The sequence below is a fragment of the Lactuca serriola genome, chromosome 1, assembly GCF_051521515.1.
Source record: "Lactuca serriola cultivar US96UC23 chromosome 1, Lser_US96UC23_V15, whole genome shotgun sequence".
Classification (NCBI taxonomy): domain Eukaryota; kingdom Viridiplantae; phylum Streptophyta; class Magnoliopsida; order Asterales; family Asteraceae; genus Lactuca; species Lactuca serriola.
The window spans coordinates 32,829,444-32,847,547 of NC_136408.1; the positions used below are offsets into that span (position 1 = coordinate 32,829,444).

At 33.9% G+C, this 18,104-nt stretch overlaps 1 protein-coding gene and 1 long non-coding RNA gene across 2 annotated transcripts; both read right to left on the bottom strand.

Moving 5' to 3' along the window:
• Positions 1-3,799: 3,799 nt before the first annotated feature.
• LOC145081339 (uncharacterized) lies at positions 3,800-6,479 on the bottom strand. The gene is made up of 2 exons (XR_013695906.1): positions 4,849-6,479; positions 3,800-4,732 (listed from the first exon to the last, which is right to left on the bottom strand). It is a non-coding gene; the product is annotated as an uncharacterized LOC145081339 (long non-coding RNA).
• Positions 6,480-12,813: 6,334 nt separating this feature from the next.
• LOC145081350 (Protein kinase superfamily protein) lies at positions 12,814-16,985 on the bottom strand. The gene is made up of 6 exons (XM_079023235.1): positions 16,552-16,985; positions 15,730-15,851; positions 14,142-14,338; positions 13,683-13,857; positions 13,460-13,594; positions 12,814-13,237 (listed from the first exon to the last, which is right to left on the bottom strand). Exons 1-6 carry the CDS (start codon positions 16,871-16,873, stop codon positions 13,031-13,033), a joined length of 1,158 nt encoding a protein of 385 aa, XP_078879361.1. The 5' UTR covers positions 16,874-16,985; the 3' UTR covers positions 12,814-13,030.
• Between the last annotated feature and the right edge of the window lie 1,119 nt (positions 16,986-18,104).

Here is an 18,104-nt window from a genome sequence, read left to right on the forward strand (position 1 = left end):
AAATCGATCAGTCTGGCTGCCGAAGACTCCTAAACCTAACCGAGAATTTTAAGTATTGATCGTGTTTCCTTATTCAATGAATCTCAAATTTTGGTAATTTACCAAAAACGATCTCTAACACAATATCCTCCAAAATTAGTGAAGAACACCAAGAAAATTATGAACACGAAGAACAACAACAATTATTTTCGTCAAAAAGAACTCAGAAACACCAGGAAAAATTCCAAGAAACTTATAATATCTTGCCAATTTGATTGATATCAATCCTTGCTCTGATACCAATTTTAAAACCTGTTCTAATGTATCAATCGAAACCACTAGAATTGGTGCGGAATCCCAATCAAGTGAATACTACAAATCGTAATATGGAATAAGAACACAATACCATCTTCAATGCACACTATATTGAACAATAGTCTAGTACATCAGATTCTCAATAACTCTTGGTTCTCTCTTCTCTAAACTCGAAATCAGCTTCTTAGAATAACCAACCCTTTTACATGGATGAAATAACACTATATATACCTAGACCTTATTACAAAGGCCCGACCCAAAAACCCAACCGAAAGCATCATAAAGCCCACCGAAATCACATGGTGATTTCGGTCCAAACACCACCGAAAACATGGTGTTTTCGGTCCTAGACCGAGAACTCTAAAAATAATCAAAAGTAAAGTATAAACCACAAATCATGTCCTAACAACATGATATATGATGTGATCAATCAAACACAATTAATAATCAAACTATTAAAATTCGAACTATTGGATTCAACGCATATTATCGATGTTCATTTACTCCAAACGAAAGCAAAAGGTTTTAATACCCTAATTCATGAAAAAAAAACAAAAATAAAAACAATTAGAATGCTAATCATAGTCAGAACAACAAACCAAATGGTTCCTGTCATGAATCAGCCCTTGAATCCTTAAGATCTTTGCTACATATCAAATTAATGACCCTTCGACCGCTTTCTAAACTCTCAAAATCGCAACTTGGGGGTTTATTTTTAAAGAAACCGAATGAGATCGTAAGATATATCATTAAGGTTAATTTTCGGGTTAATTCATTGATTTCAGCGTCGTCACAATGTGGTAATGCCTTTGCCACATCATGGTAACTGGAATCCATAACGTTCACGAAAACGTAAACAGATATGAGCTTTTTTCATAATTTTTTGATCCACCATGTTGTGGTAATGCCTTTACCACGACGTGGGAACTGGAATTCGTAATTTTGCACAAACAGGAAATTCATCCGAAATTTTATCTAGTTTTCAGAGCATATTGTATCTCCTTAATCGGAGTTATGAATCATATAATATTGTCAAATAGAGGTCAATCTGTCCAACAACATACTTTTTTGCATCTTTTTTTAGCTCTGTTCTCCTCCTTTTGCATCTCAACTCTCATTTTACCTGTAAATGAAAATTTTAAAACATATTAAATATCATATATCTTAAAATATAACATTTTTACTCAAATATATTAGGATATTTGCTTAAAATATATATTTAAGTAAGGTCATATCAGTTGTATAATAACATTTCTATGTATATATCAAAAAACATATCATCACGTAATCATATAAATTATATTTTTTGGAAAGTCGGAACTAAATTAAATAAGAGAAATTAAATTACCTCCTACCTTTTATGCCTACAATTATTTCTACCCATTAAAATTATGACAAATCACCATTCAATTTAATTGTAATTGATATATTCCTAATATAACCTTAAGGAGTTAGTTAAAAAAATATGGAATAATGACACTTGTCATAATTTTATTGGGTAGGAACATTTGTAGGCATAAAAAGTAGAAAACAATTTAATTTCTCATTAAATAACTATCAAATAGTTAGTCTTTTTCAAAAACATAATTAAAAAAAAGTGTATATATATATATATATATATATATATATATATATATATATATATATATATATACAGTGTTCTAAAAGGCGCGTCATGGCGTGAGGCGTGGCTCCGTCGTTACGAAAAGCCTCATAACGTTGCTGTTAGGCGTGGCGCGTGGCAAGGCGTGATATGGCGCGCCATGGCGCGTTATGGCGCGTGTTTTTTTCGTTTGAGACACGGTTTTTTGCTCTTTGTTATGTCTTTTCTAATCGGAGATATAGGTATTGTGGTTTCGTTAAATTTTTGTTACTAGTTATTGATCTAACACTTATAAAAAGTAGTTATATTTAATATAAATTTATATTTATATGGTAATATAATTTTAAATTAATACAAAATCGCCGCCTTACATCACACCTTGAAAAACACCATGGCTCGCCATGGCTCGTTAAGCTTGAGGCTTGACCTTGCCGACACGCCACGCCTCACGCCATTTAGAACCTTGTGTGTGTGTGTGTGTATATATATATATATATATATATATATATATATATATATATATATATATATGGCTTTACCATTTCAAAGATATAGTTAAAATTGTACATGGCACGATTTAGTTTAGTTATTAGCCAAAACTGAATCATAACCATTATAATTGCTTAATGTATTTTCATAGCTACTGGATATCGGTTAATAATGGTTTTAGGAATGTTTGGTAGGATTTGAATTTTTAAGAGATCTGAATTTCTAAGAGGGTCTAAAATTTTGAAATTTTAAAAGCTGAATGTTTAACCTGTTGTTTGGTTTGGACCTCTAAATTGTTGTGTTCAATTATTAAAATGACAATTTTACCCTTATGTTTTCTTTTTTGTTGCATTTAAGTGTTTGTTTATAAAATATCCTAATCAATTTCTTAAATAAGTATAAAAAAAATATAAACACCATATAAAATCCAAATTTAGCATAAATCAAAATTAAACACAAATTCAAATCAAAGATAAATATTTCTAAATCCACAAAATCATACTAAAATCCAAATAAAATCCTACAAATTTAATTTGATCTCAATTGATTTGCAATCCGGTCATGCAAATTATCCATGTATTCGTCACCTTGTGAACCCCATTCCATATCGTGTACATTTTGGCCATCATTCTCTCCCCCTTGTGCTTGACCATTGTTCTCCTCGAATGTCATAAATAACTCATCATGAATATTGCATCTTGACTCTTATCTTTACCCTTATCTTTACTTTTATTTTGACTATTTGCCGTATCTGTAGTCTCTTGTTTTTTTGATTGAGCGGAGGACTTCTCACCGAGACATACAGTTTCTTGTTGAGTGTAATCGATGTCATCAAAGTCATGCAAACTATAGTGGATTGAATCTTGAGTAAGACGGGGAAGGGTAGAACTTGGCCTCCAACTATGAATGCATGTCGCAATCGCGCCTTCAAACAATTGTGTGCAAAGGTCGAGGTACGGTAGTGGCGTGCATCTTAAAGAATCCATATGTTTGTTTGACTGTTTGGAAAAAATATTTTATTATTTAGACATGATAATATATTTTTTATAAGTAAACAAAATACATTTGATTCTAGTTATCATTCTTCTTTGGAAAGATTGACGGTGTTGGTTGTTGGATTGTACACATTGTCGGTTTTGTTTTTTAACTTCAAAAAAATACCAAACTTTGACTTTAGGTAGTCATAGCGGTTCATCATTTGTTTTCGGTCGTCAATAAAATTATGTTCAATTTTTAATTTTTCAGCTACATTCCTCCAAGATAGTGCTTTCAAACTACACCCTTCACATCAATTGACCATAACTTTATGTAAACAAGTTTCTATAAATGTTTTCTCTACACCTTCAACCTTCCAACTAATCATATCCTTCTTTTCTCAACAAACAAATGTATGTTTTAGCAACAATTTAAGCATTGCAAATGCGCATTTTCAGCAACAATTTCAATTTAAGCAATACAAATACACATTTTTAGCAACAATTTCAACAAAAAAAAAATACATAATTCAACAACAATTTCAACAAAAAGATGCACAATTCAGCAACAATTTCAACAAAAAAAAAAATACACAATTCAGCAACATTTGACAACATATTTCATTTAACATCAGATTTCATAGAATCAAATTTCATAGCAAAAAAAAAGACAAAATTGCAAAAATGGTCCCTGTGGTATGCACAATTTTGGGGTTTTAGTCCAAACCACGAGTTTTTTGGATCCATGGTCCTTTTAGAGTGGTTTGTATGTGGTTTTGGTCCTTGGACTTAACTCCCGAAGTAGGATCTGTTAAGCCCCCTCATGTGCCTCACACATGAGGGTAAATTCGTCATTTCATATGTAAGGGACCATTTTTGCATAAACGTTTTTTTGGCTTAATTGACATTTACCCCTCATGTGCCTCACACGTACGGATTCCAATCCATTCTTGAGACTGTTGGATGATTTCAAAAGATCGTTGAGGGAAGGATCTGTGTTGTTTTCGTTTGATTTATGGAAAAGAACTACTAGTTTTGATTCATGTTCTTCTTTGTTGCTATCGGTTTCATCATCTTTTTCTGGATCGACTTCTTGTCTGGTTGGTGTGCGAAGGACGATCAAGAACATGAGTAGAAGAATGAATAATGTCCCGATTCTGATTTCGATTGCCATATCTGCAATTGCACCTTTGCTTTTCAAGTTCCCAAATTCGGGCCAGATGGAGCCGATGAGGTGGTTATTACTGAGATCAAGAAGAGGCGGGAAGCTCATAATATGATTATACTGAACGCGACTGCTCTGTTACTGATGTTGGTTCGCCGGAAAAACAAAAAATCCGGTGAACCCTCTTCCAGTGATATTTCCAGGAAACTGAGGCAAGGTAAGTGCATGAGGTTCTTTGGTATCACTCACGACAACGAGTTATTGGATGGATCCAAGTAAAAAGGAGAATCAAAATCACCTAAATAAGATGGAATCGAACCTACCAAATTATTCCACGACAAATCTTATAACTGTAATTATGTTGAATCTTTTAGCCACATGGGTATGCTGCTAGAAAGTCCACAGTTTGCAATTACGAGAGCTTTGAATGCTCTGAAACTTAATTTATCATCATCGGCCGGCAACTGTTCACCACGAATGTTCATGGTTAGAACCAAAATGGTTAAGTTTGGACAGTGTTGAAGGATTTTCAGAGTGTTTCAGAGGTTACTGAAACTGCAATTCGAGAGGGACAGGTAAGAAAGCGATCAAAAATTCTTGAAAGTTTTAGGGATTTCACCATGGAATCTGTTTCTGGCGAGATTTATAGCTCTTAAATTCCGGAAAGACGAAAGGTCGTCAGGAATGGAACCGGAAAAGTTCTTCGTGCCAAGATCAAGTGAGGTGAGGTTCGTCATCATGGAACAGTTAAATTCAATCGGACCATTGAATGAATTGTTTCTTAAATTAAGAAAAGAGATAACCGGTGAATTTGAGAGTGTGAATGTATGCCACCGGAGAAACGATTCGATTGAGCTGAGAAATGAGTCAAGTTTGGAAAATTATGGAAGAAGTCCGGTAGATTCCCGGAAAGCTGGTTTGATGAAACATCCATTTAACAAATTCACAGCTAATTTAAGGACATGAAGTCGAGTGGAATTAACAAATATACCAGCGGGAATAGAACCATAAAAGCCATTACCAGAGAAGTCTAGTTCTTGAAGTGCAGGCAGGTTAATGCTATCAGGGAAAGCTCCATTAAAATCATTACTGCTCAAATCAAGAACTTCCAGAGGGGCGAAATGAAGAGGGAAATTGGAAGAGGACCGATGATGATGAATTCGTAGGCCACCATCCATCGATAGCTGATTCCAATCCATTCTTGAAACCCTCTAAAGATTTTAAATCCTTTAATCCAAAAAAAAACAGTTTATGCAAAAATGGTCCCTTATATATGAAATGACGAATTTACCCTCACGTGTGAGGCACATGAGGGGGCTTAACAGATCCTACTTAACGGGAGTTAAGTCCAGGGACCAAAACCACATACAAACCACTCCAAAAGGACCATGGATCCAAAAAAACTCGTGGTTTGGACTAAAACCCCAAAATTTTGCATACCACAGGGACCATTTTTGCAATTTTGTCCAAAAAAAAGCATATATTCAGCACAATTAACATCAGCTTTTATAACATTATTATGTCATATTCCAGATTTCACCGTATCAAGAGTTTGATTTCAGGAAAAAAAAAATAGCATTTAATTTCAGCAACAACAGCTTGATTTCCGATTTCACAATAAGTTTTCTATAAAAACTGATTTTATAAGTTGTTTGAGAGGAAAATTGATGAGAACTTGTATTGATTTCAGAAGAAAATAATGGAGGGGTTTACCTGCAGAAATCGTTGTTGTCGCAGGTGGAGACGGAGTGCCGTGGCGCAGCGTCGGAACTGTCGGCGGAGAAGAAGACGTCGACGACTGTGATGGCGGGGAGGGAACACACAGATGGAGTCGATGTCGTTGTTGTGAGTCGATGAGAGGAAAGGTCGGATGAGGCGAGGTTTTGAGAAGAAAAGAAACAGTGAGACAACTAGGGCTAGGGCATTTGTGTCTTTATTTTTTTCAAACGCCCTTTCAATTCTTAAATTTTTAAGATCCATTTAATAAATTCAAATGTAGAAAATAAGATATTCCTCTTAATTTTTCAATTAAAAGATAAACAAACGGACTTTAATTGGTTAATGATTTTGATTATCGGTTAATGTGATTAACCATAATTATCCAAAATAACATAAAAAAAAAATTATATTGGTATAAAAAACAAAAAATATAAAATGCATTACTATACAAAATAAGAACTAGAAAATATGTTGATGTTGCTATAAAAAAACAAAAAGTAGAAAGTTTGTTTTAATCATAGTTACATCTCCATAGACAATCCACGATGCTATTATTAACATACTTCCAACTAGCAATCTCATTTGTCATTATCTTATTCTTTTTTATTGTTGTTACTGCTACATATACAGTATATATAATTTAAATCCAAGATTAATATATATTGTTAGAGATACTATAAACGGATGCAAAATATTTTTATAAAAGATGGTTAAGCTTCCTAATAATTGGCAATTATAGGCACCAAATTATCAAGATCGTAATAAACTCCGACAATTACAATCATATATTTGGGATTTTATATTAAATATTGTATAATCAACATTTTTTCATCAAAAAAAAATCAAATCTTTAAGTTAAGCTAAGACTAAACTACACAAATGGTCTATGTGGTTGACTCAAAATTGTCACTTTGGTCCAAAAAGCACCAGAGGTCCAAAGATTTCATTTTGTTGCTTGTTTGGTCAAATCTGTTTTAATTTTTTTCAAAATAACGGATTTGTCCATGTTAATATGATTTTCTTTTTTTCTGATTTTTAGATTTTAAAAAAAAAGTAAAAATAAAAATAAAAATAAATCTCTCTCTCTCTTATTTATTTTTTTGATTTTCAGATTTAAAAAAAATAAAAAATAAATATCTCTCTCTCTCTCTCTATCTATCTATCTATCTATCTATCTATCTCGTATTTGAGTGTGCGTTTACTGTGTGAACACAAAACCACAAATCCATGACAATCCTCCTGCCCCAAATCCACCACAATGTCTTGAACTTGAAACCCACCTTCAATCTCTCACTTGCTGGAGCATTCATTGGATCCGGAGGAGACGACATCGGATAAAGATTCGACGAGGTCACCAGACAACCTTCTGAGAGATAGGGGAGAGAGACAATCATTGTATGGGAGCTCAAACGTTTTTTCAAATCCACCTCCATTTAGGGTTTCAGTCACCTATATCTCTGAAACTAGTGTTTGCAAGCTCAAACAAGAAGGATGACTCTACCTCTTTCCTCTCACCTACATATCGACTTCGATATGTCGCTGCAAAACCTAGCAGCTGGAAACCGCCGCCGCTTCGATTTGCAATTCGATGAAGACGATGGTTAAGCCGCTACAAAGAGCTTCATTTGTACAGATCTACAACTCGTTCTACCTTTTGCGTAAGCCCCTTCTGATTTTAAATACTTTCAAGTATTTTGGTTGTTGGGTAAGCCGATAAAGGTGGATGTCGTTTCAGACCTCTAGGTAGCCAATTAACCGGTGATTAAAGTGTAACCTATGATGAAGTCAATGATGAGAGGTTCTTGAGAACAATGAAGAACAAATGAAGAAGGAAGGAGAAATAATGTGGGAGAGAGAGTGAGTGAGACAGAGAGAGAGAGAGAAAAAAAAAAGAGAAAGATTTATTTTATTTTTATTTTTTAAAATCTGAAAGTCAGAAAAAATAAGAAAAAAAGAAAATCATATTAACAGGGGCAAATCCATCATTTTGACACAAATCAAAACAGATTGGACCAAACAAGCAACAAAATGAAAACTTTGGACCCCTGTTGCTAGTCCAAACCTTTTTGGACTAAAGTGACAATTTTGAGCAAACCACAGGGACCATTTGTGCAGTTTAGTCTTAAGCTAATGTTATTATTATAGTTTGTTGACAAAACTACAAATTTGGTCCCTGTGGTATTCAAAAACCTTTGGATAGGGTCCAAAAGGTTTCCAACTTGCATGGAAAGTCCAAAATCAAGGTTTTTCTGGGTTTTTGGTCCCTGATACACTTGAAAAGTCGATTTTGCCCTTTTCATTTCTTTTTTCTATTTTATTTATTTATTTTGGTATTTAAATAATTAAGAATAAAAAATAAAAAAGAAAATCTCACCCTACCTCTCTCTCTCTCTCTCTGTCTCTCTCTCTCTGTCTCTCTCTCTCTCTCTCTCTCTCTCTCTCTCTCTCTCTCTCTCTCTCTCTCTCTCTCTCTCTCTCTCTCTCTCTCTGCAACCAATAACACTCACATTTATTGCTTTGTTCTTCAACATTCAAGAACACCGGTGTATCTTCCTCGCTCACATCTTCTCTCGACTCCGGCTCCGGCGAGAATTTTCTTTGTAATTGGTTGCACGAAACCTTCCTCTCTTTCGATCCACACGTTCGCCTTGTCGTCCTCGTGTTTATTTACTTCGCACCAGGAAACAAAGATCAAGCAGAAAAACCATAACTATTTCACCATCGTTGCAAACCCTAACTCTGCAAATATGGAGATAACCTCCATGGCAGGCGGCGCTGCAAAGCCTATATCTCAACAAAACCCTAAAAACGAAATGAAATTAAAGGCAAGATATTGATTTCTCAACAAAACTTTGTCTCCGTCTTCCTCCATCTCCATTCAGGAACATCAATTGCCAAATATACAACACTATCATCTTCTTGAAATCTCCAACCTATTTTTTTAATCGATTTTTGATCTAGAAGCCTTGAACTTCTGGAATCGAGTTTTGAACCAATTTCTATTCGTTGGGGCTCTATGGGGGAAGATGAAATCTAGAGTTGAGTTACAGAGTAAAATCGGAGGTCCAAGAACATGCAGATCCAAAATCGGAGGTCCAAAAAAAGGGATTTTTAGAAGAAATCAAGAAATATGTGTGTGTGTGTATATATATATATATATATATATATATATATATATATATATATATATATATTCTTGTGAGTTTCAACATTAGACTCCAAGAAATTTTTTGTTGTTGTGTTTGTTATATTTTTCCCATCCTTCTTCTTCCATCTCGATTGTTGCTGCTGAGTTTGTTTGAAATTGTTCTTGAGACGACACAGAATGACAAACACATACATTACTTTGATTTGTTTTTTGATTTTAGATTGTTGTTGTTGGGTTTGTTTGAAATGGTTATTTAAGGAAAATTGTTTTGAATATAGAAGAAATATCATGATGATACGAGAGAGAGAGAGAGAGAGAGAGAGATTTTATTTTTATTTTTATTTTTAATTATTTAAATACCAAAATAAATAAAGAAAATAGAAAAAAGAAATGAAAAGGGCAAAATTGACTTATCAAGTGTATCATGGACCAAAAACTCAGAAAAACTTTGATTTTGGACCTTCCATGCAAGTTAGAAACTTTTTGGACCCTATCCAAAGTTTTTTGAATACCACAGGGACGAAATTTGTAGTGTCTAGTTTGTTGATGTTTATTTAATATTGTAATAATGATATTTAATTTTAGAGCATCCTAATTTTATTTATTTAAATATAAGGCTATTGGTTCAGTTTTTAATGGGCTGGTTTTTCTATAAAACTATACCCAAACCATTATTTGTCGGTTAACAAAAAATAAAAATTGAACCATCTATTTTAAAAATGGTTTGGTTTTATCGGTTTGTAACAAATCATTTTCACAAACAAAATTTTCATTTTTAATTAAGATAAAACATCATTTTTTTAAAAATCCAAGTTAAGAAAACTAATTGTTCAAAATATAATTATTTGAGAATCAGAATAATATGATAAAAGCAGAACTTTAATGTTGTTGATGAGTGTGTACAGTCACAACTTCGTCTCCCCATGATCATCAATGATACCTGAAAAATATTTAATCAACAACTACAAGTCAAAGCTTAGTGAGGTCCCCCAAAATATGATACAACACAATATACATACAAGTATAGACGCATCGGCCTTCAGTCCATGATTGGCCCACCTCCCATGCTTACAGCATACTACTGGTCTAATCATGGCTTACATCACACCGTTGGCCCGCCCGGGAATCTTGGACAACTACACGGAGCAGGAGTGCTTCAACCCACCACAAGATATGTCGACATATATAACACACAAACAATCAAACAAGAACATTAACACAAGCAACTATTTACACTAGTCTACCTATCTAATAGCCCACCAGCGCAAACATGGTCTCATACAGTACACTAATAACACAACTGGAAGATCACCACTGAATGCATAAGTACATATATAATCAGAGGTAAGATAGACAATCAAACATGAGATCCCACTCTAGAGCCACAACCAAACAAGGAACATGCAAGAAAGCCTATATCAAGAGTTCTCATGCTATCCTACATGACTACATACAACCCTTAGGGCACTCAACTGGAGGATCCCTGACCTACTGATACTCTAACCAGCAATATCATTACCTCTTATTTCTTATCATGTAACGATATATATACCGTAACACATAGTATAGTGAGGAAACTCACCTGAAATGCAGAACTGTAGTTCCATTGTTACTTTCTCAACTCCTCGTACTGGACAGACCTGCGAATTGACTATCACCCAACAAAGGTCACACCTTAAACAACAATCCAATCCTATAAGTTAGACTCAAGGTCAAACTGGTCAAAAGTCAACGGTAAAGTCAAAGTCAACACAGTTGGCCTCCACGTCATGGTTGGGCATGTGTCATGTCATGGAAACTTCACGACAAACAGTCGTGAGAATCCTTTCGCCACATCGTCGTGAGCATATCATCTTATCGTGGGAACTGTTCTGGACAACTTAATGGATTAAGCCCTTAACTCGTTAAGTCACACACTCATTCTCTCCAGTAGGCTTCCTTACACCCACAAACATCATAAAAATCCTTTCTTTGTGGACATGCATGTCCAATGTATGTCTTGAACTCAAGTTAGGTCAAAATGGTAGAAATAAGATCAAAACCTCATGCATGGAAACAAAACTCTACAACTCCTCAGATTTGGAACATAATACCACAAAGGGACCTCAAGGAGGTGGTGAGAAGCTTGCTTGTTGAATATTAGACTAAGAACACCTTCTTGCTTCAAAGTTACAAAACACCACCAAAAAGCTTCAAGATACCACCAAGGGAGGTTGGGACTTGTTCTTTGTCAAGAGGGAGTGATGGAGGCTAAGGGTGAGCAAACTCTAGCCATCACACCCCTTAAATAGGGGCACTAACCCCGAAAACTAGGGTTTGCTTAATGGCCGCCACCACGTTGTGGTCTTACCTTTCCCACGTCTTGGTTCATTAAAAGAATGTGTGTTCCATGAATCCTTGCCACGTCGTGATGCTTCCTCCACCATGTCATGTGCACATTCAAATTCCACATCTAGAGGGTTTGAAAATGACCAAGTATCAGAAGAAGTATGTATTACAGTTAATTCGGTTTTTATGGTCACCTGTATATATAATTGTTTCGAAATTTCCACATTGTCCAAAAGACGTTAATGATCATCGCATCAAAATATTTTCTTTGTGTTGCATTGATATTCAATTTACCCACCCAACGTATCTGATTTTTCGGAGGTAAACGACTAGAGGTAGGGCATTGAGATTCAATTTATCCACCCAACGTATCTGGTTTTTCGGAGGTAGAGGTAGGGCAATCAAGATCCCACTATCTACCTATGAGCTTTTAAATACTGTTAATACCCATAATTGAAAGACAAGAAATGAGCAAATGCTCAAGTCTCAATGGCACCAAGACAAGACAAACTATGAAGTCTAAATCAATACCTTTATTGACAAGTTTCACATCTGTGGAGATTTTATTACATATTTTAGTTCAATGTAAGTATCAACGCAACAAATTGTATTTGGTTATCAGGTGTTGACAGGTAGATGTCTATCAATCAAAGGTTGAAGATTCAAATACCGTTGTTGATGAATGATATAGATTTATGAGTAGAATAGTAGATACGTGTGTAAACCGTTCTAAAAAATCAAACTCAATTACACTCTCTCCAGCTTTTGGAAATTTAGATGATGATTGAAAGGAAATAAAATTATTAGTAAAGTATATGCATGCACATAACAACATAATATAACATGTTTTAAACCAATTCTGATTATCAAACAATTCATTTTTCACACGCAACATACTCTATAACCAACAAAACCTTAGTTTAAAGTTTAAACCAACACTTAATGATTTTAATTTATGTGTTTTAGTAACTTCGTCTTAACAAAAATGTCTCAACAAAAACTAAAGGAAAATTAAAATACGTTGCTAATCTGAGTTAAAAAAATCACATTACCTAAAAGATAAACCTACATGAGTTGCCACAAGACAAATAAATATAGTAATAATACCCATTAAATAGGATGTAATGTAATCTATTTAAAGAATTTAAAAAAGAAAAAAACTTTACATAATCCAAAGCACGAAACATGTAGTACCAGTACCACAGACACATCATCTAATATATTCCCATTTTAGGAACTCCCCAATTTCTAATAAATTACCTTACTTTAGTCTTAAACTTCCCAAAAAAACAGATGAAATTCTTGAAATTTCATGGCCCACGATGCTTACGGAAACACAAACAACCCTGTGGTTGATCACCTGGGATCATACCTCCTCCTTTTGAGGTGTCAATGGCTTCCAACATCGTCACCACTTCATCCATCTCAGGCCTCTTGTCAGGGTTTGCATCCCAACACCTCTTCATTACATTCGAAAGAGAACTCGGGCAACACCTCGGTATTTCCGGCCTCAGATTCTGCATATATATATATATTTTTTATATAAAATGACTAAAATACCCTCCAATAACACCACAAAACAAGATAATATGAAGAGGACATTCACGTCTTTTGCATAGACAGAGATCAAAAGCGAGTTCCTGTCTCACCTTTTTGAATTGGACAAAAAAGTACAATTCTTGTCCGTCTCGGTCTCAGTTCAATGCATGTCAGAGACAGTAGAAATGGAAATACAGTACCTGACGAACGACGGCTGAGGTGACTTCTGAGAAACTAAGGTCAGGATAAGGCATATCGCAACAATAAATTTCCCATAAACATATGCCAAAACTATACACGTCGCATTTCCTGTTGTAGGGGTTACCGTTGAGAACCTGCAAATTTACATTTTTACCCCCATTCGACCAAAAAACCCACCACAAATGCATTATTGGTATGATATTGTGATAAATGAGGGCTTACCTCGGGGGCCATATAGCCAAGAGTTCCGGTCTCGCCTGTCATGTCATTAGGGTTTGAGGCTTCAACACGTGCAACTCCAAAATCAGCAATTTTAATTGTTCTACTTTTGTCCAATAACATATTTTCAGTTTTCACGTCTCTGTGTACAATCTTTTGAGAGTGCAGGTAGCTTAATCTGGTAAAAAATTCAATTTATTATGATAAAAACTCCTAAGACAAAAGAAAAAGAAAGATACCTTTTTTACATCTAAAGGTCAAAAAGACTTTTTCAACTTCGAATTTGGCAAGATTCTTTAAGTAATCGTATAAATTTCAATGGCTACATTAAAGACCCTAACATATATTAAAAGCAGGAAACTTTCTGTTTTGAAATTTGTTTCGAGATTTAAGTAATGGTTTCAATGTAGTTTGTTTGACCATGAAGTCAACTATTTTTAAAGAGGGGAAGGACAAGATTACCCTCTTGCAAGATCAAGTGCCATTTGAACAACCACTTTGAAAGCAAGCTTCTTTCTTCTGTTTTTAATAAGGTAATTCTTTAAGGCACCTCCAGGAAGATATTCCACAACAACACAACAAATGTTACTTGGCATTCCAATTTGACCATTTTCAGTTTGTACATTTAGCTCTGAAGAACCCATTGTTGCACCTATGAACTGCATTATTACATAAGTACATGAATAACTAATTAACCATTTAATACTTGGGATAATCACCAAACATGACCATCATATGATGTGACATTTAACAGATTCACCACCAATTACCTGATTGGTCAGTTATGAAATTGCTTTATTAATGGTCCCCACCTCCAAAATTCTTTAAAAAAACAGCTTTATTGCAGAAATGTTAAAAAAAAATTGTGAAATATACAGCTTTTGCACTTTTGTTGGTAAAAGGCAATTTCAATTATTTGGAATTTCACAACTGACCAATTGTGGTCATTTTGAGCTATTGGTCAAAAAGGTGGTCAACCGTTAAATGTCAGATCATATGGAGGTTTATTTTGTGGTTATCGCTTAATACTAATTAGAGGGAAATGATAAATAAAAAAGCATCAAACACTTTATTTAGTAAGGTAAATGCACAAGGTATCTAATTATAAAAGGAAAGAATATTTTCAACCCAAATCAACATCACCGATGCTTTGTAAAGATGACAAGGGGAAAGTACTAAAAAGTTCCCAAAAAAGTAAACTTGGTCAATTATTGTGATAAGTTTATAAAAAGAAAGTGTTGTGACGTTGGAAGAAGAAGAAAAGAAAAACACGTATTTTAAGCTTACGTGCAAGAGTTGAAACAAGAAGACAATTCAGGCTGTAAACCGACACCGACTAAAAAATAAATATAAACCATATAACGTGATAAAAAGAATCACATTCTCTTTAAATTTCTACGCGAGTGACGCATTGTTCTAAATAGGGAAAGTTGTCAGGCAAGAGTCCAAGATTGTTATAACTTATACAAAAGGAAAAATTGTAGAAAATAGCAACTTACTTTACTATAGCTATCAGTATAGGCAATGTATTTTACTTTTACCTTATTTTTCTTTAAGGATAATAGCAATATGTAACCTAACACTTGTAAGCATTTTATAATGTTTCAAAGCCTATTCCTATTATGGATGTATAGGTAATGTAATGAAATGAAAGCATGATGCTATTATGTTAAATAAATGTAAATATGTTGCCATTATGGCTAAAAAGTAAAAACCAAGTACATTGACAATATTGGTAGCAAGAGCAAAACATACAAAATAGAATGTTGTCGCTTTTAAGGAAAGAAATTTACAGAAAAATATTTTATGTTTAGACATGGAAATTGTCATTCGAACTCGCTTAACTATTGTTTGTAATGGTTTTCTAATAAAAAAAAACAAGTAGCAACTAGTTTAGAACATTTGAAAAGAAAAAACAATTATGATTGTCATTTATGAAATAGTAAGGGTCAACGTAAACAGATTTGGGGAAACAGGAACAATGTTTAAAAAGATCATATGCATTAAATCAAGATTCAAGAAGAATGTTTAAAAAGTCCAAAAATGCAACCTTTGTGACATTAGGATGATCAAGTTTATGCCATACAGCTACTTCTTGTGTAAAAGCTGCCCTTAAAGATTGTATTTCAGCTTCTGTTCTGTGGCCCTCTTCCCCCCAGTCCAGCAGTTTCACTGAAAATTAAAAAATTCCAATAACTTTTTTTTTCAAATAATGCCAAGAAATAAAGACAATGGTAAAGTATATAAGAAATTGATGTTATTATATTTATATATAATAATAATTGAAGTATATAGATTATTTTTATTGAGCTTAATAAAGTTGAGGCTGTGATCCTAATTTGTAGCCGTATATTCATACAATAAAGCAAATGGAAATATTATTTTATTTAGTATTCTAAAAACAGCTTGGATCACATGAAAGTCAGAAAGACAACATCATAAATCGAAGTTACTGGTATCACCTGTAGAAAATTTTAAAACCTTATCCGTGTAGGTCACGGATTACATGTTGAACAATTTCACTTTTAAAATTATAATTACAACGCCATCAACCACCACCCACCACCGTCATTCATCCGGCATGTCCCGCCACCACCAATGTGGAAAGAAAATTTTTGATTCATAAGAAAACCCCCATTTGAAAACTCCATGTTTTTTACTTGTTGAAAAAGATTAAAATTATTTTAAATGTGGATTCGTAAATGTTGGAGCTAATTGCGATTTGAAGTACTGAAAGTTCAAATTAATTAATGGAATCAAAAGAGGAAGTGGATTATATAAAACGATGGCGAAACCCAAAAATTGAATTTGAGTAAATTGATGTAAAAACACAATGGAATGCGCTGGAGACTTAGGGTTAGGGAAGACTGACCGGCGACGTCGATGCCGTCGTAGACGCCACGGTGTACGGTGCCGAAAGTACCACGTGCAAGAATACCTTTGATTAGGAGCTTAGAAGGGTCGATCTCCCACTCCTGCCTCTCCCTTTTACTAGTTGCAGTAGCCTTAGACGGTAGTGTGACGGCGGAAGCAGCGGAGGCGGCGGTGGCCGAGTCTTCAAAATCTGGTTGTTTTTTCTTGTTCTTTTCCATAGTCCATGCTCTGTTGAGATGCCTCTCAAGCTGTTCATCTAAACTCTTCAGATCAATCTGATCTGCCCTTACAAATCCATCATTGTTGTTGTTCTCCTTCATCCTTTCCGATCACTTGCAAAAACACTCGGTGGTTTCAATTGAGTCAATTGGGTTTTTCCGGCGATTAATTTCCCCCCTTTTTATACCAACGGGTTACTCTATATCTCAGCCGGTAAAGATTTAGGGAGGGAGGTCTATTCTTATTATATCGAGTAAAGTTACAAAAATCGTCCCTTTACTATAAACTAAAATACATTGTTTTCTCTTTAGTTTTGAGTTTACGTTGCCAGTCCCTATATATAAATTTTGATTGATTATAACTAACCATTCTATTAGGCAAATGCCAACTAAAACCTCTAAGTGAACCATGTCAAAATGAATGATTATAAATCTTCTTTAATGATTCTCTTAATAAAGTCACAAATATATATATATATATATATATATATATATATATATATATATATATATATATATGTGTGTCAAAAATCAACTAAGTGGATATCAACCAAGGTGTATGAGGTTGTGGTGTTAGTGCAATCTTACTTACTTATAAAGCTTGCATTTTCTCTTGATTGTCATGCATTTGAAACCCTCCACAATAATTTGCTAAAACCTCATGCATTTGAAACCCTCAAACATTTTCACCTTCTTAATAATTAATCATACATAATCAATGGTAATTCATATTCATATGAGATAATAATTTGCTAAAACCTCATGCATTTGTATGGTATTAGAACATGTTTGAGTTTTTGGGTTTTAGACTTTAGTAAATGGATAATCCGTTTGATACGTTAGATTTGAAGCTATCTTATTTGAATTACCCAAAACAAGAGATAAATTAATAATATATGCTCATGCATCTTTTGTACAAGCCCCAATCAAAATACAATATATCATGATCATATAATTAAGTGTATTTTATTCCATTTTTGGCTTTATAACAAAAGTTTGTTTACGTGGCGAAGAAAGAAAACTTGAAGATGAATATTTAGGTTGGATGTTTATATAAGATTTGTTTTAAATATATAATATAGATATAAATACACAAATGTGTGTCAAATACAGCTCATCACAAAATTTAATGTTATAAACTACAATATAACTCAAAGTGGTTTTCCAAATATAATGTTTATACTATAATATAATATATTAGAACAATACCATATAGTAGACGAATCACACATGTTGTGCAGAAATTTAGTTGCATAGATAATATATTATAATTGTATTTCATTTAAAATATGTTAGGGTCATTTGATTATTACATTGTTGTATTAGGCACTAT

Excerpts from the sequence above, each read along its gene's own strand:
- LOC145081350 (XM_079023235.1), bottom strand. The coding sequence starts at position 16,873 with ATGAAGGAGAACAACAACAATGATGGATTTGTAAGGGCAGATCAGATT. Across the intron at positions 14,339-15,729 it reads ATCATCCTAATGTCACAAAG|TTCATAGGTGCAACAATGGG; the intron begins GTTGCATTTTTG and ends GTAATAATGCAG. Across the intron at positions 13,238-13,459 it reads CCTCAGCCGTCGTTCGTCAG|AATCTGAGGCCGGAAATACC; the intron begins GTACTGTATTTC and ends ATATATATGCAG.